The following is a 27,389-nucleotide window of genomic DNA, read 5'->3' on the forward strand; positions in this document are numbered from 1 at the left end:
ATTTGAATGTTGCCAAGGTAGGTATATATTCTTTAAACATCGATTGATGAAATCCCGAAGAGCTTTTTGCAATACAATATTCAAAACTCCTTTGTTTTTTAATTGCGAATCAAGCGTGCGAGACACTATTTTCCACCGACAGTATGGTCCAAATGAAAGGAATAAATTCGTTATTTCGAAAACCGGCGACTTTAAGGAAAAATCCTGAAACAGGTCGATTTTTATTTTTAAGTTACGATATTGTGGCATATATGGTATACTAGTGACGTCATCCGTCTGGGCGTGATGACGTAATCGATGATTTTTTTAAATGAGAATAGGGGTCGTGTGGTAGCTCGTTTGAAAGGTTCTTCAATTCTCTATCAAGTAATGTAAACATTTACATAATTTTTTATACAGGGTGTCCTTCTACTTCTTTTTTTGTCAAATAAATTAATTTAATAAAAATTTTTTTGGACACCCTGAATATATTACTGAATAGAGAATTGAAGAACCTTTCAAATGAGCTAGCACACGACCCCTATTTTCATTTAAAAAAATCATCGATTACGTCATCACGTCCAGATGGATGACGTCACTAGTATACCATATATGCCAGAATATCATAACTTAAAAATAAAAATCGACTTGTTTCGGGATTTTTCCTTAAAGTCGCCGGTTTACGAAATAACGAATTTATTCCTTTCATTTGCACCATACTGTCGGTGGAAAATAGTGTCGTGCACGCTTGATTAGCAATTAAAAAACAAAGGAGTTTTAAATATTGTATTGCAAAAAAATCTTCGGGATTTCATCAATCGATGTTTAAAGAATATCTACCTACCTTGGCAACATTCAAAATTCAGCTTTTCACATAGTTTTTGAGGGTTAAAAATGGCCGATTTCGCAATTTTTCAATTTTTAATCGCTTATATGTCAAAAACTATCATTTTTAGAGAAAAGTCACTAAAGACCTTTTCTCTTTGGAATGATCCAAAAAACCTAAAAAAACTTTTTTCCGTGCAAAAAAAAATAATTTTAGGAAAAAAAACAAAAAAAAAACGTTTAAAAAATTTTTGACCACTTTTTGGTCCTGGCAACATGCAAATTTGTTAAAAGGAGTCCTTTTTGAGTAAGATTGTGCAAATAGAAAGAATTAGAATATTTTTCCTAGCGGATGCGCAGTGGCTTTCTGGACTATTTCTTTAATTATAGCATTTAACTACAGTAGAACCCCGTAAATCCGAACCCCGCAAATCCGAACTTTCGGCAAATCCGAACCAACGGAAAGTGAAAAAAATTTAAAAATTCAAGACAAAAACTTAAAAACATGTTTATTATACAGAGTAAAGCCAGAAAATTGGACAATGTAGGATCACTATTACTTTGACATTTAAAATTTCTTAAAAATAAATATTATACTTTAATATATAGGTTTATAAAGTGTTTATAAAGGTTAAACACAAACTTACTTTGGTTCTCTCGTAGTCAACTTGAGTCCAAAAATATTGTCCTTACTCTTGCGAGAACGTTTGGCTACTCAATATCACAATGAAAGCTTTGAACTACTAGTTAAGGCTAACTTTCGGATAATCCGAACTTTTCGGAATCCGAACAGGCTGCCCCCCCAATTAGTTCGGATTTGCGGGGTTCTACTGTACTTGTAACGCCGACCTGAAGATGATCTGAATAGTGTAGAGATCGAAACCGGTCGTCAAAGTATTATTAAATGATTGTGAGTAAGTCTGTGTTTCTTTACTTTATTTAATATGAAAATAATTGAGGCTAAAAACCGAAGTAAAACAGGCATTAGCCTATTAACTAAGTAGGAAGAAGAAGAAGAAAATCATAGTGTAGGTACTTACGGACATAACCGAATAGATGTTAGGTATACCATCCACTGTTTCTTCCACAGCTACCGTGCAGGTTCCGCAGCCTCCCTCAAAGCACATTCTTTTGGTGCCTGTAAGGTGCAACACGTCCCTAAGGTAGGAGTTCAGGGAGTCCCCTGCTTTTACATCACTAGTATTTACTGAAACAAATGTAGTGTTATTAATATTGACATTATGAAACTTATCTACACTTGAAGAAAATTTAAGCTGGAAACGCATACTACTTCATAGATTTTTAAAAAGCCTTCGACCGAGTTGATAAGCACTTCTTCTTCAGATGCAAATCCACTAATGGATGTTAGCGATCACATTTTCCATTACTCTCTGTTTCTGGCAATATGTATCAGATATTGTATGTCGTTAACCTCTGTCTATTGCCTTATGTTTCAAAGCATTCCTCTCTTGAAGGAACTGGTATTTTTTATTTCGCATGATGTGACCCAGATACAGTGGAACCCCGATAAGTCGGCCCCCGATAACCCGGAAGTCCGGCTAACCCGGACCGATTTTTATCAGACAAATATTTCAACAATAAAAATGTGTGTAATATAATATTTGAGAGATAATGGGTATTTGTGTAATTTGAACTAGGTACATAATATACGATAGTAAAAATGACTCATGGTACACGATGTTCATTGTCGTGTTATCTGAAACAACAGGCACCTGTAGTAACCTTTATTTATTTCAAACTGTCTTAGCATTGTTTAAAAAAGACTAAAAGAGTAGGTATGTAAAAAATTATTTTTTAAACAATGGTCTTAGTCTTCACTGTTATTAAATAACATAACATCGTTGCGATTGAGACCGTATTGTGTGTAGTACAGTCGTATTGTTCGCTTCCGTTCTGTAATCGTTAGTAAATCTATTCAGATTTTGTGTTTGCGTGTTTTTTGTCTACGTAATGGCAACAAAACGTAAAAATGTTGTAGTGACAATGGAAAAGAAATTAGAAGCATTAGGTAGAATTGATAAAGGCGTAATTGATACGTAATTTAGATGTGTAATGTGCATATATATTTCATGTTATTTCAATTATAACGGAGTTTATCTGTAAGTATACCGCATTAATTTTTTTACCATTGCAATTAATTTTTAACATTTTCTCCGGCTAACCCGGATTTTCGATAACCCGGATCGGATGCGGTCCCGATTAATCCGAGTTAACGAGGTTCCACTGTACATCGTTTTCCTTTTCGTGATGGTTTCGAAAAGTTGGCGTTCTTGGTTGATTCTTTTAAAGACATCTACCTACATTTGTAACTTTCGCCGTCCATGGTATCTTTAGGATGTAACGATAAAGCCACATTTCGAAAGCTTCTAATCTGTTTATATCCCTCGTTTTGAGTGTGCAGCCCTCTACGCCATATAGCAGCTCCGACCATACGTAGCACTTAGTAAACCTTAAAGCAGGCAGCGCACTGAATCGGCATAGAGCGATCGGCTCGGACCGGTCGGCTCGGGACGCTACGATCGGCGGACTGTACCTGCGCACTGACTCGGTCACCTCTTCAAAAAGCCACGTTCCCAGATATTTAAATTTGCTCAATCTTTCAATGGACTTGATATTCAGTGTTATGGTGGAGTTTTCAAGTGCATGGAGTTGCAAGTTTCTGAAAATGATTATGAATTTGGTCTTTTTGATAATAACCTCTAATCCCATTCGCTTACTGTATTCTCCGATTATAGTGAAGATCGACTGTGTTGTCACAAATTAAGACACCATCATCAGCATATCGTATGTTGTTGATCAATACTCCGTTCACTTTGATTCCCACCTCTGCATCTTCCAAAGACTCTTAAAATATGGCTTCCGAATATATGTTAAATAAAAGAGGGGAAAGCACACATCCCTGTCGAACATTCCTTCTTATATGTATCGGTTTGGATATAGAATTGTCTATTTTTAATTGTGCCGTTTGGTACCAGTACACGTTTTCAAGGCACCATGTATTTTTGGTCTATAATATAAGCACAAAATATTTAAAATGCAAAAGCTATGAAAAAGTTTGGAATTTCAGCAAAAGCTTTACTATCGATTTGATGCATTTAAAAGACAGATTATATGACGCAAGAATACAATTCATCAAACCTTCAGTGTATGAATTGATATCAGTATAGTATTATAACGTTATTTCTGCATATCTCTGCGTCGCGCGTCGTCGGAGACTCGGGTTGATACAAATTTACACACAGACAGCCAGATAATGTCTCTTGCTTATTTTTCACTTCAAATGGATAGCTACAAAGGTGCCATCTACTATGATCACCATAAACGAAAACGATTTGATAAGATCGTGTTCTGTTTAGTTGACCTACTGAGAACTCGCTACTAGTTGCGAACTGTCTAAAATTTATTTTAGACAGTTTTTGTATTGACTGATAGTTGTATACAACCACTAATCTGTTTAGAGAACAGAAATCGCTATCCTGTATTTTTACATTATAGATTTCGTTATATTTTATGTTATTAATAGAATATTGCTTTATTTATTGTTCAAAAATCCTTATGACTGTTTAAGCTTCTTTTGTAATTTTTAGTACCTGTGTTATTAAAAATGATTTAATAAATGTTAAAACCCTTTATTAAAGTGACACATTTATCAATAGATATTAAAATTACCTATACAGGGTGTTTCATTAATAATTGTCCATATAGTAACTGGAGAAACCTTAGCACAAAATACGAAAATTTAACCTAAAACACTTAAATAAAATGTGGTTCCTTACTGAGTTACAGGATGTTTTATCTTAAAATTTAAAAACTATTTTTGCTCAGCATTTTAAAACTATTCGACGTATCCTTTTCATACTTGGCAGGAAATATATGTATTGTAAAAACTACTAAATTATGTTAAACAAACGTTTGTGGCTATTACCAGAGGGGGAAAGTGAATGGTTAACCCTTTCCAAATTCTACGCCACTGGCGAAATTGCTATTTTTTTAGTTCAATTTTTGGATTCTCCAATATTTTCTATGAAAATAATATACCCTTCATTCGTAACGATAAAGCCATTAGTTTTCGAGATCTTTGAAGTTAAAAATGAAACGACACAGTTATTTTGATTAATGTATTATGTCGCTTCATTTTTATTTTCAAATATTTCGAAAACTAATCATTTTATCGTCACGAATGAAGAGTATATTATTTACATAAAAAGTATTGCAAAATCAAAAAATTACACTAAAATAGCAATTTCGTCAGTGGCATAGAATTTGGGAAGGGTCAACCAGACACTATCCTCTTTATCCCCACTATCCCCGTTTATTTATCTTAATTTAGTAGGGTGTACAAAACGTACAGTACCTACACCATAGTTAAATAATATATAGTATTACCAGATAGATAGGCAACTCACTGTAAAAATTTGGTTCCTTACGCCATTTGCGAGCGATGTGTTAACTAATCACCATTTGGCGGGAAATTCAAATGGACAAGCATTAATTTTATCCGTTTAGCGCCTCTTGCGGGCAATTTCGTTACTAATTAAAATATCTTGTTATTTTACAAGAAATAATCTCACCTATATTATTAAAATAAAATACCAAAACTTACTAAGCTTGTTAAAGTATTTTATTTAAATAATATCTAAGTAATACTCATAAATTATTCGGAATTCTCAAGTTTTGTTGTTTGTTTGGGTTTATATGACTGCGGACACTAAATCCATTCGCCAAATTCTCAAGTTGCAAAATATGTTATTTTTGCTGTCAAATTTAGTAAGGAAAAGGGATATAAAAAAGTTAGACAATTTTTTTCTAAATATAGGTACGTGTATTTATTCGTTGTTTCAGATAAAACAGTTATAAACTAATTACTATTTACCTATGCATTTTCTAACTTTTCTATGATTTGTACACAACAATAATAAACCATGTTTATTTTTTTTATTAACACAACACCAAAGTTCTTTCGCAACTAAAACAAAACTACACACTACACACTGAAATTGAAATTACTAAGAATAAATCGTTACAGATAATACAATAAAAACTGTAAACTAATAGAAAATTATTTGTCTTACAGCATGAGAGAAAAAATTTTCCATGCTCTAAGTTATTTGTATTTGCACTAACTGTCATTACTTTTGAAGAATTGACAAATAATTGACATCGTCGAGTTAAGCCTCGTTTGATTATTTTATTTGTGACATTCAGGTATGGTGTTTTAACATAAATGATTGGTTAAAGTCTTCGTGAGCGAGAAAGGCTGTCGTTTCTCTTTATTTAGCTGAGCGGTGTGGAAGTGGTGGGGGAAATTCCCCAATTTTTCCATATGAGATTCCGGGGCATGACCTACACTTTCTGCCAAGTATGATAAGGATACGCCAAATAGTTTTAATTGTACTGGATACAAATAATTTTTAAATTTTAATCATATGAATCATATATCATAAATTAATCAAAATAACTGTGCCGTTTCATATTTAACTTCAAATATCTCGAAAACTAATGACTTTATCGTTACCAATAAAAAGTATATTATCTACGTGGAAAGTATTGTAGATTCTAAAAATGGCACTAAAATAGTAATTCCTCCAGTGGCGTAGATTTGAGAAGGGTCAATCATTCACCATCCCCTGTCGTACGCCTCTGGTAGTAGCTAGAAACTTTTGTTTATCATAATTTAGCAGTGTGTCTTGTAGTCGCACTTTCTGCCAAGTATGAAAAGGATACGTTGAATAGTTTTAAAATGCTGAGCAAAAATAATTTTTAATATATTAGATAAAACACCCTGTAACTCAGTAAGGAACCACATTTTATTTAAGTGTTTTAAGTTAAATTAGTTACTATATGGACAATTATTAATGAAACACCCTGTATAATATTATGTAATGTTTATCTGCAGGAAAATACTAAGATAATTCGAATTGAAAGAGGTGAACGACAAGGAGATACTATTTCCTCCAAGTTGTTTGGCAAAATGCCCTCATACATTTACAAATAGATAAAAGCATGGACAAAGTTGATACAAAGTCTATCGAAATAGAGGTCGTCCACCAACATGATGGATAGACCCAGAAAAACTGGATACAAGAGACACAAAATCGAAACAGATAGAAAATTACTAGGGAGACGTATGTCCAGCAGTGGACACGAAAATATTCCATAAAGACGACGATGGTGGTCCAAATTGCTATACAAACACACTAAATATTTACAATACTTAAATTATTCATTTGTTTCTACAGATAATTTGTTAAATACATAAAATGTATGGGAATACTTAGATTTTCGGATAAAAAATAAAAAAAATTATAAATAAATTAAAATGAAACTTACTAGTATGTTCTTCGTCATTAACCTTTAAAGTTATAGTTTCCAAGAGCACCATTTTAAAAACAAACTTTAACAAAATGGTACTTTAATACTAGCCGATCGCTGAAATATTTGCAACTTAAAAATTGCAGCACAAAAGATAAAGTAGTGTAGGATTAATATCGACAGATAATACTTTATTAAAAATTTGGTAAAGGAATTAATGTTAATACTATTGTATATAATTTATAGATTATTTTGTTACTCTTACAACTTATCAACAATCGCATCGTATAAACGCAGATAGTTTCACTAGAAGTCTATGTTTAGCATCGGTTCACAATAAGAGAATAAAAAGAAAAGTCAATAATGTTTTGCTGATGTTCAAGATGTCTCAACTGGTCGCATTATCCAAATCGGGCTTTAATGACACCTTTGGCTTAGATTAGTCAAATAAGTATAAAATATGTTAAAATTACGAGGATATTTTGGTTTTATTTTATCAGTAAAACAATAAATATTCGCGTTTTTTATCGTATAAAAATCATCATTATGGACGAAATCATCTCAAGATCTCTTATCCAAAACTGAAAAGTAAGAATTTTTTCAAGAATTTCAAAAATACAGCAATGCAATAGGAAAAGACCCCTTTTTTAGAAATAGCGAAAATATGAAATTATGGCAGATGAAGAAAATATAATTGTAAATAGATGGAAGAAGTAGGTATACCGAGGAATTACCTACTAAATATAGACAATACATACATAATAATAATATGAGAATCATACCGAACTAGTGTCTAGGAACTAGAGAAGCACTATTTTGTATGTGCGTTCTGTTACAAAAAAGTTGTGAATTCCGAAAGAACGTTTATGTTTGTTTCATCGACTTCGAGAAGGCATTCGACCGAGTACAACTACGATATAAGACTGCTGAAATACTTATACTACAATCAAGTAGCCCCTATCCAAATTGGAGACAGTAGTACTGAAAAACTACCGATAAAACGTGGAGTACGACAAGGTTGTGTTTTATCACCCACCCTTTATAATCTGTACTCTGAAGAAATCTTTAGGAAGGCTTTGGATGACAGACAAGAGGGAGTAAGGCTAGGCGGAGAAGTGATCAACAATATTAGATACGCTGACGATACAACCATTCTTGCTGAAAATTTACAAGATCTTTAGACACTACTAAATCTAGTCAGTGAAGCAAGTTATCGGAGAGGCATTAAAATCAACATTTCAAAAACAAACACAGTGTTTTGACCTACGTAACATGTCTGTTTGCCCTATTCCTCTCCCAGCTAACCTATTAGCATAAGTTGGACGTATTAACATGTTAACAACTAAGTGGCAACGCATCCCTTGTAACGGCATATAAGTAGATCAGAGCAATATTACTATCTATTATTATTTTTGAATTTTGGAAGCATATTTAATTTGATTAATAATATAATATTTTAATTAGTTTTAATTTAAAAAAAAAATTATTTTATTTATATTTTTTTAACTTTTTCAACAAATATTCATAAACTGCATGCATCCATTTGCTTATGCATGCTTATGAGTATCTGTTACTCATAGGTGTGCATTTGTATGTATCGCATTTCTGAAATGTCAACAGTTGCAAACCTTTATGTCAAAAAATGTTTTCGAATTTAGCTTTCTATTAACATTTGTGCAACCAGACAATGTTCTAACTCTGGTTTCTTTAATTGTAGCATTTAACTACTTGTAACGCCGACCTGAAGATGATCTGAATAATGTAGAGATCGAAACCAGTCGCAAAGTATAATTAAATGATTGTGAGTAAGTCTTTGTTTCATTACTACATTTAATATGGACTCACATATGCAACCCATTCAATATTTAGATAGAGACGACTTTATTCAAAATTCACGAAGGAATAAGAAAAATTGACAGTAGAAACTATCTATAGTCCGTCCCACCTTGACTATACAGGATAGGGAACATAGGCAATGCAGTCCTTCTGAGAGTTTATAGCGCAGTGATGCCGATTTTATCAAAAATAAGTTGTAATCGAACATTAGAGAGATTAAATTAAAACTGTTTTAGAAATACAATCTACAATTTTAGGATTCGTATGCGTTTAAGTTTATTTGATATACTATAGTTATTACGCATATTAATCCTAAAATTGTAGATTGCCTTTCTATTGTTCGTCCGCTATAACTTTTCCCATGCGTCACGATTTATTTTCAAACAAATTAAGTCAAAACCTAAAGTGAAACGTACGCCGATGTGTGTAGTATATAAGTAGTATACAGTATACAAAATGTATATACACATCGACGTTCGTTTCACTTTAGGTTTTAACTTAATTTGTTTGAAAATAAGTCTTGACGCATGGGAAAAGTTAGAGCGGACGAACAATAAAACAGTTTTAATTTAATGTTCAATTACAAATTCTTTTTGATAAAATCGGCATCACCGCGCTAAAAACTCTCATAAAGACTGTATTGCCTATGTTCCTGTAAAGTCAAGGTGGGACGTATATTGGAAATTCGTCCAGGTCGCATCTGTTTTGAGATGGACGTTGAGAGGTGACTCATATTTTTTGCAGAAATTTCTTGGAATTAACTCCTGTAATATTAATTGATTTATCCTCCCACTAAAAAATGTCCGGAACATTGTTTAAATAATCAAAATGTCAAAAAATGAAGGAACAATTCGATTATTTTCTTCGTTTTTTGATTAAAACTTTCAAAGTATTCAATTCCGAGAAAAGTTGTACTGACATAGAAGTTGCATAATTAAATTTCCTACAATAAAGGATTGGTTACAAATTTTAAAAATTGTCACCCTTGTTGCAAAATAGCAGTAATTGCGAAAAAACCATAAAAAAACAAGTATTTGCATTTTACGTTTTTCAACCATTAATGCTACACTTAGGACCTTCATATTTTACCCAGAAAAACTACATGACATAATAAAACAATACTGTCAATTTCATTCAATAAATTTAGCAATCCAGCTTTTGCAAGAAAATTCATTTTGTCAAAATGTTGCAGGACTGAATATAAAGCAGATATCAAGTTGAATTTTTATACATATAGAAGAATACTGTACCTTTTATTTGCAATTTTTAAAATTAAAATCCATTAACTACCACGGCGTCAGACATTTTTTTAAATAAACATTAATTTTTGGTTCTACGCGCAGGACGCGGTGTTCGATTCACACAAGTTGATTTCCCCCAAAATTTCTTCCACTCTTTATCTAATATATTATTTTCTTAGTCTATATTTTGTTGTATTAGAATATATTTTATTTCCATAAAAATCAAACTAATTTGATTATTGTTTGTGAAATATTGTTTAAGCAATTGCATATGTTTAAAAATAATAAACTTTTATTCTCTAACTTAAAATATATGAACAAAGAAAGTTTGTCAAAAAAAGTGTTATTTCAAAGCACAGAGTATGTGTTTTTATTTTGCAATAAACAAATTTATATGGTTATATCGAAATGTACTAAAAATTAAAATTTATCAATCATTATCAAAGGTCATTGGAATGCCCAATCAGACCAAACTATCCGCTGTCCTGCGCGTAGCACCAAATAATAATGTTTATTTAAAAAAATCCCTGACGCCGTAGTGGTTAACCGATTTTAATTTTGCAAATTGTACATGAAAGGTACAGTATTGTTCTATATACAAAAAAAAATTCAACTTACTGTCTCCTTTATTTTCAGTCCTGCAACATTGTGAAAAAATGATTTTTTTTGCGAAAGCTGGATTGGAAAATTTATTTTGCAAAATCTATTGAAGCGATCTTAATGAAATTTACAGTATTGTTTTCTTATGTCATAAAGTTTTTTTGGGTAAAATATGAAGGACTTAAGTTTAGCATAAATGGTTGAAAAACGTAAAATGCGAATACTTGTTTTCTTATCGTTTTTTCGCAGTTATTGCTATTTTTCAACAAGGGTGAAAATTTTTAAAAATTCTGACGAATCCTATATTGTATAAAATTTAATTACGCAACTTTTATGTCAGTACAACTTTTCTCGGAAATAAATACTTTTAAAGTTATAATCAGAAAATGAAGAATAAAATCGAATTTTTCCTTCATTTTTTGACATTTTGATTATTTAAACAATGTTCCGGACCTTTTTGAGTTGGAGGATAACACAAATAGGATTATATGAGTTATTTTCAAGCAATTTCCGCAAAAAATAATGAGTCACCTCTCAACGTCCAAATGTACTACTATTTTTACAGATGCGCCCTGGTCTAAATATAATCTCGCTAATTTTAGACTTGAGTTTCTTTTTCCAGTAATTTATTGGCCCGATCTACTATTATTGACATTAAAATTATATACTTACATGTATACTGTTTTTCGTTAACGGTTAACGTTATCGTTTCCGTGTGCTCCATTGTTAGACACAATGATAGACACTTCACTGATAAACACCTATTCACTTCCAGCCCGCTTTTATTGCAATAAATAAAAATAAAAATGCACTACTTACACTTTATGGATCTAATATCTACAGATAATTTAAAATAAAAACCTATTTAATAAGTTACTCTTAAGGTGTCTACATATTATCATGCATTCATCGTTTCCGGCACGTAGCGTAGTCTCCGAAAAACCTGATTTTACTTAAATGTGTCTGATACGATACGTTCCGGACAGTGTGAATTGTTCATATTTAATAGTTATTTATGATATAAGTGTTAAAAGTACACGTTTAAGGCACGCATGTGAAAGTTTGCAGAATGAGCGATAGCGAGTTCTGCAATTCACATGAGTGCCTTAAAAATGTACTTTTTAACACGCATATCATACAATAGTTTTTCTACAAACGTAATTACAGGACAATATCTACAAAAACTTTTACTTAAAATCAATATAATACAGTCGGATTTGTGCGAAAATTGCAATACAATAAGTGACTTGGATCATATATTTTTTGCATGTGACAAATATGTGATAAAAAGAAATTTGTTGAATATGCAGCTATTGCAAGAAACCATTTATCCCCCATATAATCTGATGAACTTACTAGCTTTGAACAAACCGTCAATCTTTAGGATTCCGCTAAATTATATTAAGTCTTGTAAATTGAAACTTTAAATTATAAAATTAGTCGTGTAAATTAATAATACCCCGTATCCCTACTTAGTATGTGGTTAGTCACCCTGAACGATCTGGGTGCGAAAAGTTGTTTTTTCCCTTACCTACCCTGTATTGTTTTTGTAATGGATCCGGAGATGGGTTCGTAATGGTCTTGGTGTATGGTGAGGCGTCGATTTCAAGAAGTGTTGCTGGCTAAATGGGCGCTGTTCCCAAAGGCAATAAAAGAAAAAAAAACTTGACTGACATTCCATTTTTATATTTTTTTGGCATTACATCAAAATTGTCTATACGATCAATACGAACTGCAGTGCCTTAAAAATTTTAAAGCACTAGTGCCTTAAAGTAGCATTTTTAACGCTCGTATGGAATGCTAAAATAGTTATTTATGAAACAGTTTGTGAAGTATGCTTTTTGCGAACGCACGAGATTTTTAGAGCACGAGCGATAACGGGGCGAGTGCTATACATCGCGTAAGTTCGCAAAAAGTACTTCATGCACAGTTTCATACAATATTTTATCTACGATAAACAAATAAAAAAACTGTAACTCTTCGTCACTGGAATTCATTTCTATTCTACAACTTTTAGAACTTTGACATTTAAAAATCCTAACTACTTTCAAACCACAAAACTGTCAAAAATTTTGTTGTAAGTCATTGCTCATATTGTCACCATGACAATGCGAAAATTAAGGATATTTGATTATATGAAAGTGGAGTGCCTTAAAATTTTTAAAGCACTAGTGCCTTAAAGTAGCATTTTTAACGCTCGTATGGAGTGCTAAAATAGTTATTTATGAAACAGTTTGTGAAGTATGCTTTTTGCGAACGCACGAGATTTTTAGAGCACGAGCGATAACGGGGCGAGTGCTATACATCGCGTAAGTTCGCAAAAAGTACTTCATGCACAGTTTCATACAATATTTTATCTACGATAAACAAATAAAAAAACTGTAACTCTTCGTCACTGGAATTCATTTCTATTCTACAACTTTTAGAACTTTGACATTTAAAAATCCTAACTACTTTCAAACCACAAAACTGTCAAAAATTTTGTTGTAAGTCATTGCTCATATTGTCACCATGACAATGCGAAAATTAAGGATATTTGATTATATGAAAGTGGAGTGGCTTAAAATTTTTAAAGCACTAGTGCCTTAAAGTAGCATTTTTAACGCTCGTATGGAGTGCTAAAATAGTTATTTATGAAACAGTTTGTGAAGTATGCTTTTTGCGAACGCACGAGATTTTTAGAGCACGAGCGATAACGGGGCGAGTGCTATACATCGCGTAAGTTCGCAAAAAGTACTTCATGCACAGTTTCATACAATATTTTATCTACGATAAACAAATAAAAAAACTGTAACTCTTCGTCACTGGAATTCATTTCTATTCTACAACTTTTAGAACTTTGACATTTAAAAATCCTAACTACTTTCAAACCACAAAACTGTCAAAAATTTTGTTGTAAGTCATTGCTCATATTGTCACCATGACAATGCGAAAATTAAGGATATTTGATTATATGAAAGTGGAGTGCCTTAAAATTTTTAAAGCACTAGTGCCTTAAAGTAGCATTTTTAACGCTCGTATGGAGTGCTAAAATAGTTATTTATGAAACAGTTTGTGAAGTATGCTTTTTGCGAACGCACGAGATTTTTAGAGCACGAGCGATAACGGGGCGAGTGCTATACATCGCGTAAGTTCGCAAAAAGTACTTCATGCACAGTTTCATACAATATTTTATCTACGATAAACAAATAAAAAAACTGTAACTCTTCGTCACTGGAATTCATTTCTATTCTACAACTTTTAGAACTTGACATTTAAAAATCCTAACTACTTTCAAACCACAAAACTGTCAAAAATTTTGTTGTAAGTCATTGCTCATATTGTCACCATGACAATGCGAAAATTAAGGATATTTGATTATATGAAAGTGGAGTGCCTTAAAATTTTTAAAGCACTAGTGCCTTAAAGTAGCATTTTTAACGCTCGTATGGAGTGCTAAAATAGTTATTTATGAAACAGTTTGTGAAGTATGCTTTTTGCGAACGCACGAGATTTTTAGAGCACGAGCGATAACGGGGTGAGTGCTATACATCGCGTAAGTTCGCAAAAAGTACTTCATGCACAGTTTCATACAATATTTTATCTGCGATAAACAAATAAAAAAACTGTAACTCTTCGTCACTGGAATTCATTTCTATTCTACAACTTTTAGAACTTTGACATTTAAAAATCCTAACTACTTTCAAACCACAAAACTGTCAAAAATTTTGTTGTAAGTCATTGCTCATATTGTCACCATGACAATGCGAAAATTAAGGATATTTGATTATATGAAAGTGGAGTGCCTTAAAATTTTTAAAGCACTAGTGCCTTAAAGTAGCATTTTTAACGCTCGTATGGAGTGCTAAAATAGTTATTTATGAAACAGTTTGTGAAGTATGCTTTTTGCGAACGCACGAGATTTTTAGAGCACGAGCGATAACTGGGCGAGTGCTATACATCGCGTAAGTTCGCAAAAAGTACTTCATGCACAGTTTCATACAATATTTTATCTACGATAAACAAATAAAAAAACTGTAACTCTTCGTCACTGGAATTCATTTCTATTCTACAACTTTTAGAACTTTGACATTTAAAAATCCTAACTACTTTCAAACCACAAAACTGTCAAAAATTTTGTTGTAAGTCATTGCTCATATTGTCACCATGACAATGCGAAAATTAAGGATATTTGATTATATGAAAGTGGAGTGCCTTAAAATTTTTAAAGCACTAGTGCCTTAAAGTAGCATTTTTAACGCTCGTATGGAGTGCTAAAATAGTTATTTATGAAACAGTTTGTGAAGTATGCTTTTTGCGAACGCACGAGATTTTTAGAGCACGAGCGATAACGGGGCGAGTGCTATACATCGCGTAAGTTCGCAAAAAGTACTTCATGCACAGTTTCATACAATATTTTATCTACGATAAACAAATAAAAAAACTGTAACTCTTCGTCACTGGAATTAATTTCTATTCTACAACTTTTAGAACTTTGACATTTAAAAATCCTAACTACTTTCAAACCACAAAACTGTCAAAAATTTTGTTGTAAGTCATTGCTCATATTGTCACCATGACGATGCGAAAATTAAGGATATTTGATTATATGAAAGTGGAGTGCCTTAAAATTTTTAAAGCACTAGTGCCTTAAAGTAGCATTTTTAACGCTCGTATGGAGTGCTAAAATAGTTATTTATGAAACAGTTTGTGAAGTATGCTTTTTGCGAACGCACGAGATTTTTAGAGCACGAGCGATAACGGGGCGAGTGCTATACATCGCGTAAGTTCGCAAAAAGTACTTCATGCACAGTTTCATACAATATTTTATCTACGATAAACAAATAAAAAAACTGTAACTCTTCGTCACTGGAATTCATTTCTATTCTACAACTTTTAGAACTTTGACATTTAAAAATCCTAACTACTTTCAAACCACAAAACTGTCAAAAATTTTGTTGTAAGTCATTGCTCATATTGTCACCATGACAATGCGAAAATTAAGGATATTTGATTATATGAAAGTGGAGTGCCTTAAAATTTTTAAAGCACTAGTGCCTTAAAGTAGCATTTTTAACGCTCGTATGGAGTGCTAAAATAGTTATTTATGAAACAGTTTGTGAAGTATGCTTTTTGCGAACGCACGAGATTTTTAGAGCACGAGCGATAACGGGGCGAGTGCTATACATCGCGTAAGTTCGCAAAAAGTACTTCATGCACAGTTTCATACAATATTTTATCTACGATAAACAAATAAAAAAACTGTAACTCTTCGTCACTGGAATTCATTTCTATTCTATAACTTTTAGAACTTTGACATTTAAAAGTCCTAACTACTTTCAAACCACAAAACTGTCAAAAATTTTGTTGTAAGTCATTGCTCATATTGTCACCATGACAATGCGAAAATTAAGGATATTTGATTATATGAAAGTGGAGTGCCTTAAAATTTTTAAAGCACTAGTGCCTTAAAGTAACATTTTTAACGCTCGTATGGAGTGCTAAAATAGTTATTTATGAAACAGTTTGTGAAGTATGCTTTTTGCGAACGCACGAGATTTTTAGAGCACGAGCGATAACGGGGCGAGTGCTATACATCGCGTAAGTTCGCAAAAAGTACTTGATGCACAGTTTCATACAATATTTTATCTACGATAAACAAATAAAAAAACTGTAACTCTTCGTCACTGGAATTCATTTCTATTCTACAACTTTTAGAACTTTGACATTTAAAAATCCTAACTACTTTCAAACCACAAAACTGTCAAAAATTTTGTTGTGAGTCATTGCTCATATTGTCATCACCATGACAACGCGAAAGTTATGGATATTTGATTATATGAAAGTGTGCCAAAAAACCCATTGAAAGTGTGCGAAAAAGTAAATCCCATTTAAAATACATTGTTACTTCACACACACTTTAAACCCTTCACGCACTGCTATCTACAATGACAGTTTTCACAAACTAAAAACTTATACATAATATGACATAGAGTAGATAATAGTTATTTATGAAACAGTTTGTGAAGTATGCTTTTTGCAAACGCACGCGATTTTTAGAGCACGAGCGTCAACGGAGCGAGTGCTATACATCGCGTAAGTTCGCAAAAAGTACTTCATGCACAGTTTCATACAATATTTTATCTACGATAAACAAATAAAAAAACTGTAACTCTTCGTCACTGGAATTCATTTCTATTCTACAACTTTTAGAACTTTGACATTTAAAAATCCTAACTACTTTCAAACCACAAAACTGTCAAAAATTTTGTTGTAAGTCATTGCTCATATTGTCATCACCATGACAACGCGAAAGTTAAGGATATTTGATTATATGAAAGTGTGCCAGAAAACCCATTGAAAGTGTGCGAAAAAGTAAATCCCACTTAAAATACATTGTTACTTTACACACACTTTAAACCCTTCACGCACTGCTATCTATAATGACAGTTTTCACAAACTAAAAACTTATACATAATATGTCATAGAGTAGATAAATTGCATTTTTAACACGGTTGTAAAAAAAACCATTAAAATTAATACCTATTATTCGGAAACTAAAAGCTACGTGCTGGAAACGATGAATGCATGATATTATGTAGAGACCTTTACTGTAAATATTATGTTAGACTCATTTAAATTTTAATTTACCATATTTTATCACTATTATAATAAAATAATTGTACTAAGTTATGAAAAAGTTTTATTAAATTTAAATTAATAGAAATATTTAATTAAATAAAAGTCACCTGAGGGACCGCAGATGTTCGGATACAATTAGCATCTCTTTGTAAAAACAATGAAGTCGACTTTACCAAGTAACAAGACATTTACTTAACACGGGCACTACACATCACTACTCCCCTAAGCTAGTAATAAACTATAATCTGATTGCAACTGATTGAATAATTAAAGTCTAAGTCATTAAACAATAAATGAAGATATGAAAATTGGTAGAACATTCATAAGAAGTTTAAAGGATAAAAAGAAAATAAATAACAAAGCATCTAAAAAGGATGTAATAGAAGAAAAAACCAATACAATGAAACAAACTTAAATGAAGCAAATAAAATTAAATACAAACACAATAAATTTCATGCTCAATAATAGTTCATGCTTAAGAGCCTATAAGTCCTTGAATTCGGTCAAAGTACAAGGTCTGTCAAAAAATTCTGGTAAAGCTTATAGATATACTTAAATAATATAAAAGACAGACTATAAAACAAAAGTAAACCGAGATCAAGAATGAAGACTCTGGTGGCAAAATCTCGACATAAAGTCGTAGATCTGGGACAGCACAATCAATGGCGTATCTAAGGGGAGTGAAAAGGGGGAATTTCCTTCCTTAAGAAGGTCCAAAATTAAAGAAAAATGTTTTTGAAACATGAAACTTAAACCAAAGATAGACAAATTCAACCCAATAAACACGCTATATAGGAAAATTAAGGGAACTTAATGCATATAACTTATTATTTATGTCTTTTAGGTAATCTTAGTCCCCCCTCTAAGGACAATTTCCGCTCCCAAGGCAAATGAAGAATATATTCATCTTAGTGACTGCTGATCTTACATTATCTATGTGTTATTTGATTTCGATGGAGTGATGGCATTGGTATATCATTAAGGAGGTATATATTACTCCAATGAACAAAACCGTGTGGAACCTGTCTGGTTCTAGCAGGACAGAGCAACACCCCTTTGTCCCGTTGTGCTCTGATGGTAAGAACTTACTTAAAAGAATCTTCCCCGATAAATGGATTGGTCGAAGAGGTTCTATGGAGTGGCCAGCTAGATTGCCAGATCTTAGGCCTTTTGATTTTATTCAGTGGGGTTATCACAACAACAAAGTATATACAACTGGCATTGTAGATCTCAAAGAAAGGATAACGACAGATATACGGAGTATTTCATCTCAAACTTTAAACAAAGACAAAAATGAATAACCAATTTCAATTTCGTTGCAGCACGAAACTACAGCCGTATCATAGTCTAGTTCATTTAGAGAGTGCTGCAAGCACCTCTACCGGTTTCGAAACTTATTAGTCTCTCATCAGGAGGCACATATGCTGCTCTCTATGATCCAACCAGCACAAACCCCGGCGTGCAGTCACGCATTGCAACGAACGAAATGGCATGAATGCCCTAGCGTCAACTGCTAGCAAGAGACTAATGGTGTTATGGCTTGCAAATTTTAGAAGCTTCGGAGGTGTAACCAGAGAAGGTTCGCATTGTTTTCAATCTGGTAGGATGTAGAGCAACATTTTTGATGTTGTTTTGTATGCTATTAGACTAAAAACTTAGTCTTTTTTTTAAACAAAGAATTTTTTAAAATAAGGACCACGCTGTATAAAGCCATTTAATTTTTTTTAAACAAAAAAATAGGAACGTATTTTGAACACAACCAATTACATGTATATCGTTATTTATTCAAACCCCTTTGGATCCCCCAAGCCACAGTATCTATCTATCACCAATATTGACACAATATAATCTATAACACTCTAGATGTCCTATAAATAAAACAAAGGAAAACATTTTTAATTTTCTCATGTACCTACTAGTCCAGGGCGCATCTGTTTTGAGTTGGACGTTGAGAGGTGACTTAAATTTTTTTGCAGAAATTGCTTGAAAATAACTCAAATAATAATATTTGAGTTATCCTCCCGCTCAAAATGGTCCGGAACATTGTTTAAATAATCAAAATGTCAAAATATGAAGGAAAAATTCGATTTTTTTATTGGTTTTTTAAATATAACTTTAAAACTGTTTATTTCTGAGAAAAGTTGTACCAACGTAAAAGTTGCGTAATTAAATTTCCTATAATATAGAATTGATTAAAAATTTAAGAAATAGTCACACTTGTTGCAAAATAGCCATAATTGCGAAAAAAACATACAAAAACAAGTATTCGCATTTTACGTTTTTCAACCATTTACGCTACACTTAGGACCTTCATATTTTACCCAGAAAAGCTTTATGATACATTAAAACAATACTGTAAATTTCATTAAGATCGGTTCAATAGATTTTGCAAAATAAATTTTGCAATCCAGCTTTCGCAAAAAAAATTCATTTTTTCAAAATGTCACAGGACTGAAAATAAAGCAGGTAGCAAGTTGAATTTTTTTTTTGCTTATAGAGGTGTACTGTACCTTTCATTTGCAATTTGCAAAATTAAAATCGATGAGTTACCACGGCGTCAGAAAATTTTTTAAATGAACATTAATTTTTGGTGCTACGCGCAGGACAGCGGTGTTCGATTCACACAAGTTGATTTCCACCAAAATTTCTTCCAATCTTTATCTAATATATTATTTTCTTACTCTATATTTTGTTGTATTTTAATATTGTAATTCCACAAAAATCAAACTAATTTTATTATTGTTTGTGAAATATTGTTTAAATTGCATATGTCTAAAAATAATAAACTTTTATTCTCTAAGTTAGAATATATGAACAAAGAAAGTTTTTGCTACAAAAAGTGTTATTTCAAAAGATAGAGTATGTGTTTTTATTTTGTAATAAACAAATTTATTTATTTATGTCGAAATGTAATAAAAATTAAAATGTATCAATATTTATCAAAGGTCATTAGAATGCCCAATCAGAGCAAACTATCAGTTGCCCTGCGCGTAGCACCAATAATTAATGTTTATTTAAAAAAATTCCTGATGCCGTGGTGGTTAATCGATTTTAATTTTGCAAATTGCAAATGAAAGTTACAGTAAACTTCTATATGCAAAAGAAATTTCAACGTGGTATCTGCCTTATTTTCAGTCCTGTGGCATTTTGAAAAAATGAATTTTTTTTGCGAAAGCTGGATTGCAAAATTTATTAAACCGATCTTAATGAAATTTACAGTATTGTTTTACTGTATCATAAAGTTTTTCTGGATGAAATATGAACGTCCTAAGTGTAGCATAAATCGTTGAAGAACGTAAAGTTCGAATACTTGTTTTTGTATGGTTATTTTCGCAATTATTGCTATTTTGCAACAAGGGTGACTATTTTTTAAATTTATAACCAATTCTATGTTGTAGGAAATTTAATTATGCAACTTTTATGTCAGTACAACTTTTCTCGGAAATGAATACTTTTAAAGCTATAATCAAAAAACCAAGAAAAAAATCGAATTTTTCCTTCATTTTTTGACATTTTAATTATTTAAACAATGTTCCGTACCTTTTTGAGAGGGAGGATAACTTAAATATTATTATTTGAGTTATTTTCAAGCAATTTCTGCAAAAAAATTTGAGTCACCTCTCAACGTCCAAATGTACTAATATTTTTACAGATGCGCCCTGGTCTATACACATTTTACATGCATATGTTTTTAATAGTTGATAAAGTGAATAATCTAAATCTTGGTGGCTGATAATTTTTATATTAAACCTATTAGGCCTGGATCCCGCGTACAAAAAAAGATGATTAATAGCAAGCTGAACATTTATTAATAGCTTAACGGTGTCTAGTCGGACAAGCTTTGATGTTCGGTAACACTGGAACAAGGGAAGTTTTAATTGTGGAACAGATTACAGGTTTCGAACGTAAGACTACGAAAACGTTCTATGTGTTTTGTCGGACAGAATTTCCAATTGATGTGATATCCTTTCATTAAACTCTCATACAAAAATCAGACTGCTATTTACCACCAATATAATACCTGTCATTTGACATATTCTACATGTCGGACTTATTAAAATGCCCAACATATTTGTCGGACAAAAATTTTTTCATATACTATATTAAGTTTTCTATTGAGCAAAATTAAAAACAACCTTCTGGTTTTCACAATCATAGACTTGTCAGGATGACTATCCGAAGTCCAAATTCATTATCCGATAATCAATTTGGCTTTATGCAGGGTGGATCAACAACACATGCAATTTTCATTGTAAAGAAACTGATGGAAAAATACAGGAATAAAGAGACCAACGCTCATTTGGTATTTATTGATCTTGAGAAAGCATATGATAGAGTTCCTCGAGAGATTCTGTGGTGGGCACTCAATAAGAAAGAAGTCCCTGGCGAATATGTAAAGATTGTGAGAGATATGTATGAGGGAGTAACGACTAGTGCTAGGACAGGTGTGGGAGAAACTGATAAATTTCAGGTGAAAGTAGGATTGCACCAAGGCTCGTTGCTTAGTTTTTATTTATTCTCATTAGTTTTGGACCAGATAACAGCAAAACTACAGGGTAGCATTCCATGATGCCTAATGTATGCTGATGATGTAGTGTTAATAGGAAATAGTGAAAGAGACTTAGAACAAAAACTGGAACAGTGGAGATAAGCTCTGGAGGAAAAAGGTTTAAAACTTAGTTGGACAAAAACAGAGTATTTGGAATGTTCATTTAAAGATGGAGTTAATACAAATAAAATGATATCTTTGGATGGTGAAATGATTGTGAAAAGCAATAGTTTTAAGTACCTAGGATCGGTATTACAGAGTAATGGAGAAATAGATGGAGATGCATGCAGTAAAATTAGGGCTGGATGGATGAAGTGGAAAGAAGCGAGTGGTGTGTTGTGTGACAGAAAAATTCCAATGAAGCTGAAGGGAAAATTTTATAACAGCCATAAGATCAGCTATGATGTACGGAACTGAATGTTGGGCAGTGAAAAAGAAAGAGGAACAACGAATGCATGTGGCAGAAATGAGAATGCTTAGGTGGATGAATGAAGTGACAAAGAAGAATAAAATTAGACATGAGTGTATTAGGGGAAGTCTAGGTGTGGCACCAATTGATGCCAAAATGAGAGAGAATAGGTTAAGATGGTTTGGTCATGTTCAACGTCGAGACGTCAATCATCCAATACGAAGAATAGCTAAAGTGCAGATTCCTGGAAGGAGTAGGAGAGGAAGACCAAAGAAGACCTGGGGGGAGACGATAAGGCAGGACATGTTGGTAAAGGAGATTAACATTGATATGACCCAAGATAGAATTGTGTGGAGAAATGCAATTAGGGAAGCCGACCCCGCATAGGGATGAGGCAAAGAGGATTATGATGATGAGACTTGTTGGGATGACTCGTTCTACAATTAAAGCTTCCTCTGTTTGAAAACAAATTTTCAGCTTGTTAATAATCAACTTTTTTGGTACTTGGGATCCAGGGCTACATATTATTATGTCTATAAGTTAAAGCGAATTGTATGGCTCGTGTGCACAAAGGAATAAAAAAAATATAATCTGTATAATATCTAGTTTTCGATCAAATTGAATACTATTTTTATAGACAAACAAAATTAACTCCTGGATTATGGATAATGCCCAGAATTATTAAAATAATGGAAATCAAGGTTTTGTCTTTCACTCACTAACTTTCTCTTATTCCGCCGAGTCCTTTTAAAGGTGGAATTCTCAGAATATGTCTGTATATATACAGTTTCAGATTCCATTTCAGAGTCCATACAGTTTCAGAGTCCAGAGTGTGTTTCAGAGTCCATTGTCCAACTTTCACAGTCATACAGCAGGACAGGGAAACGTAATAATATCTGATCATTCTGATTCTGAGCTCTAGACCAGGGGTTCCCAACCGGTGGTATGCGTACCACTGGTGGTACGCGGGAAGATTTTAGGAGGTACGCGTCGCGTGAGCGAATTAACGATTACGCTGGGCCTCTATCTGCGGAAGTGCCAGAGCGCTACTCGTATTTGTACGATTTGATTTTCATGAAGAATTTATAGAAGAGTTTTTGTTCTGCAAACCACTTATCACTACATACCTAGTAATCACTACATACCTAGTAATTAAACACTACAGCGGAACTCATTTTTAATACAAGAAATGAGTATGTGTTCAAATTAGGCGTTCCTTGATCAAAGTGTATTGGTTTATGTACGGATGGAGCAAAAGCTATGTCAGGAAAATTGAGAGGGCTAGCAGCAAAAATAAAAAAGTTGCTTCTGAATGCAGAAGTACACATTGGGTCTACATCAAGAACAATAAGCTGCTAAAAGTGTACCAGAAAATATGATATCTGTTTTATCACATACTTTATACTCGTAAATTCAAGCTCTTAATGCAAGATTGTTCTCCTTGATGTGTGAAGATATGGGTGGCAAGTTCAAAACTCTTCTGTTGCAAATAGAAGTAAGATGGTTATCTCGAGGGAAAATGTTCACCCGCCTCTTTGAACTGAGGTTAGAAGTTTTAATGCTTTTAACTGAAAAAAATAATGACGTGAAATTGTCCTATTATGAAGAATGTTTGTCAATTTGTCACGGTTGGCATATCTAGCTGACATTTTTGACAGACTCAACACGCTGAACATGGGTCTTCAGGGAGTAAACACAAATACCCTTCACAGTCAATGAGAAAATAAACTCCTTGAAAATAAATTTTGTTCTTTATGTTCTCAAATACAGGAGAAAAATGTCTGCATTTCCTACGCTGTCATCATTTTTTGAAGAAAACGAAATATCTCCAATACCAGATGTGATTGCTGATATAATTCTTCACAGGGAATCTCTTCACGAAAGTTTTAATAAATATGTATCTGAAGATTATTCCACACTTGACTGGATCAGATATCCTTTTACAGGAATCTCACCAAATCTGTTGGAATTACAGAGATCATTAATCTACCTTATAGAAGACAGTTTTAAAGAGAAATCATTAACTGACTTCTAGATCCGGTGTAAATCCGGAGTATCCAATGCTCTTTCGGCAAGCTATGATATTTTTGATCCAATTTGTTACTAGTTACTTGTGTGAGACTGGTTCTCTTCAGTCCATGATCCCCCACCCAATGTTTGGTGGTACGTCAAAATCTTAAAATATTTCAGGTGGTACGCAGTTGCTACAAGGTTGGGAACCCCTGCTCTAGACTAAAGTCTGATCTTGAAAAAATATACCTATGTAGACAACGCGGCAAAAGACTTCTACTTTTTCAGGAATCTGTATGTTGTCCATTCTGACATTTAAGTTACTTACTATAATTACTTGGTATGTTTTATTGCATTTGCTAAATATGTATTTGTATTTTTCTAGGTATTTTTGTTATAAATGAGTAATAAAAAATCTAATCTAAAAAAGTATATTTTGTAAAAAAAACCATTCACATCTTATTGTTATAACGAATTATTTTATCATTGCATCACTGTAGAACGTACTGTTGATAGTTATTCTTGGAATATAAAAAGGTTCTTTCTACAGTAGTAGGTCCATCTGAAAAATAAAAAAACGAGATCATTATATTAACTTGTTATGCAGAACCATAGGATATAGAAATAATAGTCGGAGAGATAGAAGCGGATTTTGTGCCTGATAAGTAATATGGAAAAACTATACGGGGATATGTTGAATTAGTTGTGTACATGACTTTCCCTAATTGCCGGAAACCACAGTGGGGGACGAGGGTAGTTATAAGGGGTCAAAGTCGCGGTTTTTATTATTTTTTTGTGACGCTCATTGTTATTCCCAAATTTTGATCATGAGCGTCACAAAAAATAATAAAAACCGCGACTTTGACCCCTTATAACTACCCTCGTTCCCCACTGTGGTTTCCGGCCGTTAGGGAAAGTCATGTACACAACTAATTCAACATATCCCCGTACAGTTTTTCCATATTACTTATCACGCACAAAATCCGCTCCCAGCTCTTAGACTATAACCATAGCAATACAAACTGAAATCTGGGATAATAGTAATTATCACGAATACGATGGCTAATCAAACAAATCGACGTAAATCAAACTCATCAAGAAATGATGTTGAACATTTGTCTCCATTGTTATTAAGAGGAGAGCAAAATTTTTTTTCGTATTAGTTTTTAATTTCCTGGGCTTGATAACCCTTTTGTTAAGATTTGAATACTTACTCATGGTTAAAAATTCAATATGAGTTGGATCAGCCTCTTTCCTGGCAGAATATAGTGCATTTCGAATAGCAAAAGCTAAAGCCACAGACAAACATATTGGTGGTTCTGCAACAGCTGAAACACAAAATCATTTTATGTTATCTAATATCTTTAAAATTTTATTTACGTTATCAAGAAAACCGAAATTTAATTGTTTTTAAATGAATATTAATAATAATAATATGCGCGTCGAAACTAGTAGCCCCATGGCTTGATTAACCATTCTATTCCACCCGTCCTTGTCCATTGCTGCGATCCTCCAATTTATGACGTTGAGTTTTTTTAGATCATCTTCTACATCAATTTTCCACCATTTTCTGTGTCGACTTCTTAGTTACAGTAGCACGTTCGGCAGTCTACCCTCTGGCATCCTCTGTATGTGTCCTTGCCATCTTAGTCGTTGGGTTCTTATTATTTCTAGTATACTGGGCTCCCATATAACTCTCTCAGATCGTCATTTGTCTTTTGAACCGAACGCTATTCTCCATCTTGACTCCAAATATTTTCTTTAGTACTATTCGTTCCCATAAATGCACCATTTCTTGTTGATTTTTGAAGTTATACTTCTTTAGGCGCGATTGAGATTGAGGGTGAATTTATATTGATCTGCGCGCATGCACACACTGATTGGGTGTTGAAATGATCTGTCAATAATAAATAATTGTTCAATATGAAGGTAAACAAATGTATAATGTTTTATTGTTGTGAGGACAGAAACAAAAAAGTTTATAATTGTGGTGACATTTAAATAGTTTTTAAAAGCAACAGGTACGTAATAATTGTAAATGTATCATAGGTACCTACCTATTTGAACCTACCAAAATACATAGTATGTAATACTTTTATTTACATAATTTGATTACCATCAAAATTTCTATCAATGTTCACCTAATATATTGTTTTCTTACTCTATGTTTTGTTGTATTTTTTCAATTCTAAATCATTTCAATTCAAAATCAAAATAATTTAATTTACTTCAAAAATATCAAAAGCTTAATCCGTTTAGTTAGTCGATCTTCGCACATAATGACACATTGCCTCCGTGGCGAAGCGTTTAAGGCGAATGAACCCCAATATACCAACCGCGCTGATAGCTGGTTCGAATCCCAATAAAAACTTTTATTTTTTTATACATTTTATGATTGTAAGTAATTTATTATATAATTTTATTTTCAGAATATACGTATTTAGTTAAAAAAATTTCCGACAATTAATGTTCAGAAATCATTTGTGGCATTTTTAATGTGTTTGTGTGTGTTTTATTCTTTTATTATTTTAATTTTTGGCACTGTTTTAATAAAAATGTTTGAGAAGTAGTAAGTATAAATAAGTTTAATATTTAAATAAAATATAAATAAAAAGTATATTAATTTCGTTTAAATCATATAATAGAAGTATAACTTTTTACGTGCGTACAAAGTACACACACATTCTTTTTTATTTAATGTCCATGTCTCTGATTCATAAGTTATTAAAAGATCTTAACCGTTCTGTATATTCTTAATTTGGTACCTCTTGACATGGATATACTTCTTAACCTTCCGATGACCAACATTTTTTTTTTGTTTCACGGACTAAAAATAGATTTTGATAACGCGCAGTGTAAAACTACGTGGAATTCCACATAATAGGCGATATTTTACTAAACATCAACTTCAGAATATATTTTTTATTCGTAAAATATAGGGATTTTTTTTTATTTCAAAGTATGAGGATATCTATAATGATATTAA

At 32.5% G+C, this 27,389-nt stretch overlaps 2 protein-coding genes across 3 annotated transcripts in view; both read right to left on the minus strand.

Moving 5' to 3' along the window:
- LOC114324839 (xanthine dehydrogenase) overlaps positions 1 to 11,627 on the minus strand; it is a 57,382-nt gene extending 45,755 nt beyond the window's left edge. The window contains exons 1-2 of one of the 2 annotated variants that reach the window (XM_050651864.1): positions 11,487 to 11,627; positions 1,845 to 2,011 (exon numbers count right to left, since the gene is read on the minus strand). In XM_050651864.1, the coding sequence (XP_050507821.1) occupies positions 1,845 to 2,011; positions 11,487 to 11,538 (219 nt within the window). In that variant the 5' untranslated portion in view covers positions 11,539 to 11,627. Of the gene's footprint in view, positions 1 to 1,844; positions 2,012 to 7,155; positions 7,240 to 11,486 lie in introns of those variants that run through there. The other variant, XM_050651866.1, reaches the window with a different exon arrangement.
- A 13,193-nt stretch (positions 11,628 to 24,820) lies between these two features.
- Positions 24,821 to 27,389, minus strand: part of LOC114324830 (uncharacterized) — a 57,273-nt gene continuing 54,704 nt past the window's right edge. Inside the window, exons 20-21 of the mRNA XM_050651863.1 lie at positions 25,618 to 25,731; positions 24,821 to 24,965 (exon numbers count right to left, since the gene is read on the minus strand). Coding sequence (XP_050507820.1) covers positions 24,895 to 24,965; positions 25,618 to 25,731 — 185 coding nt within the window. The 3' untranslated portion in view covers positions 24,821 to 24,894. The remainder of the gene's footprint in view (positions 24,966 to 25,617; positions 25,732 to 27,389) is intronic.

This window comes from Diabrotica virgifera, chromosome 5, assembly GCF_917563875.1.
Source record: "Diabrotica virgifera virgifera chromosome 5, PGI_DIABVI_V3a".
NCBI classification, from domain to species: domain Eukaryota; kingdom Metazoa; phylum Arthropoda; class Insecta; order Coleoptera; family Chrysomelidae; genus Diabrotica; species Diabrotica virgifera.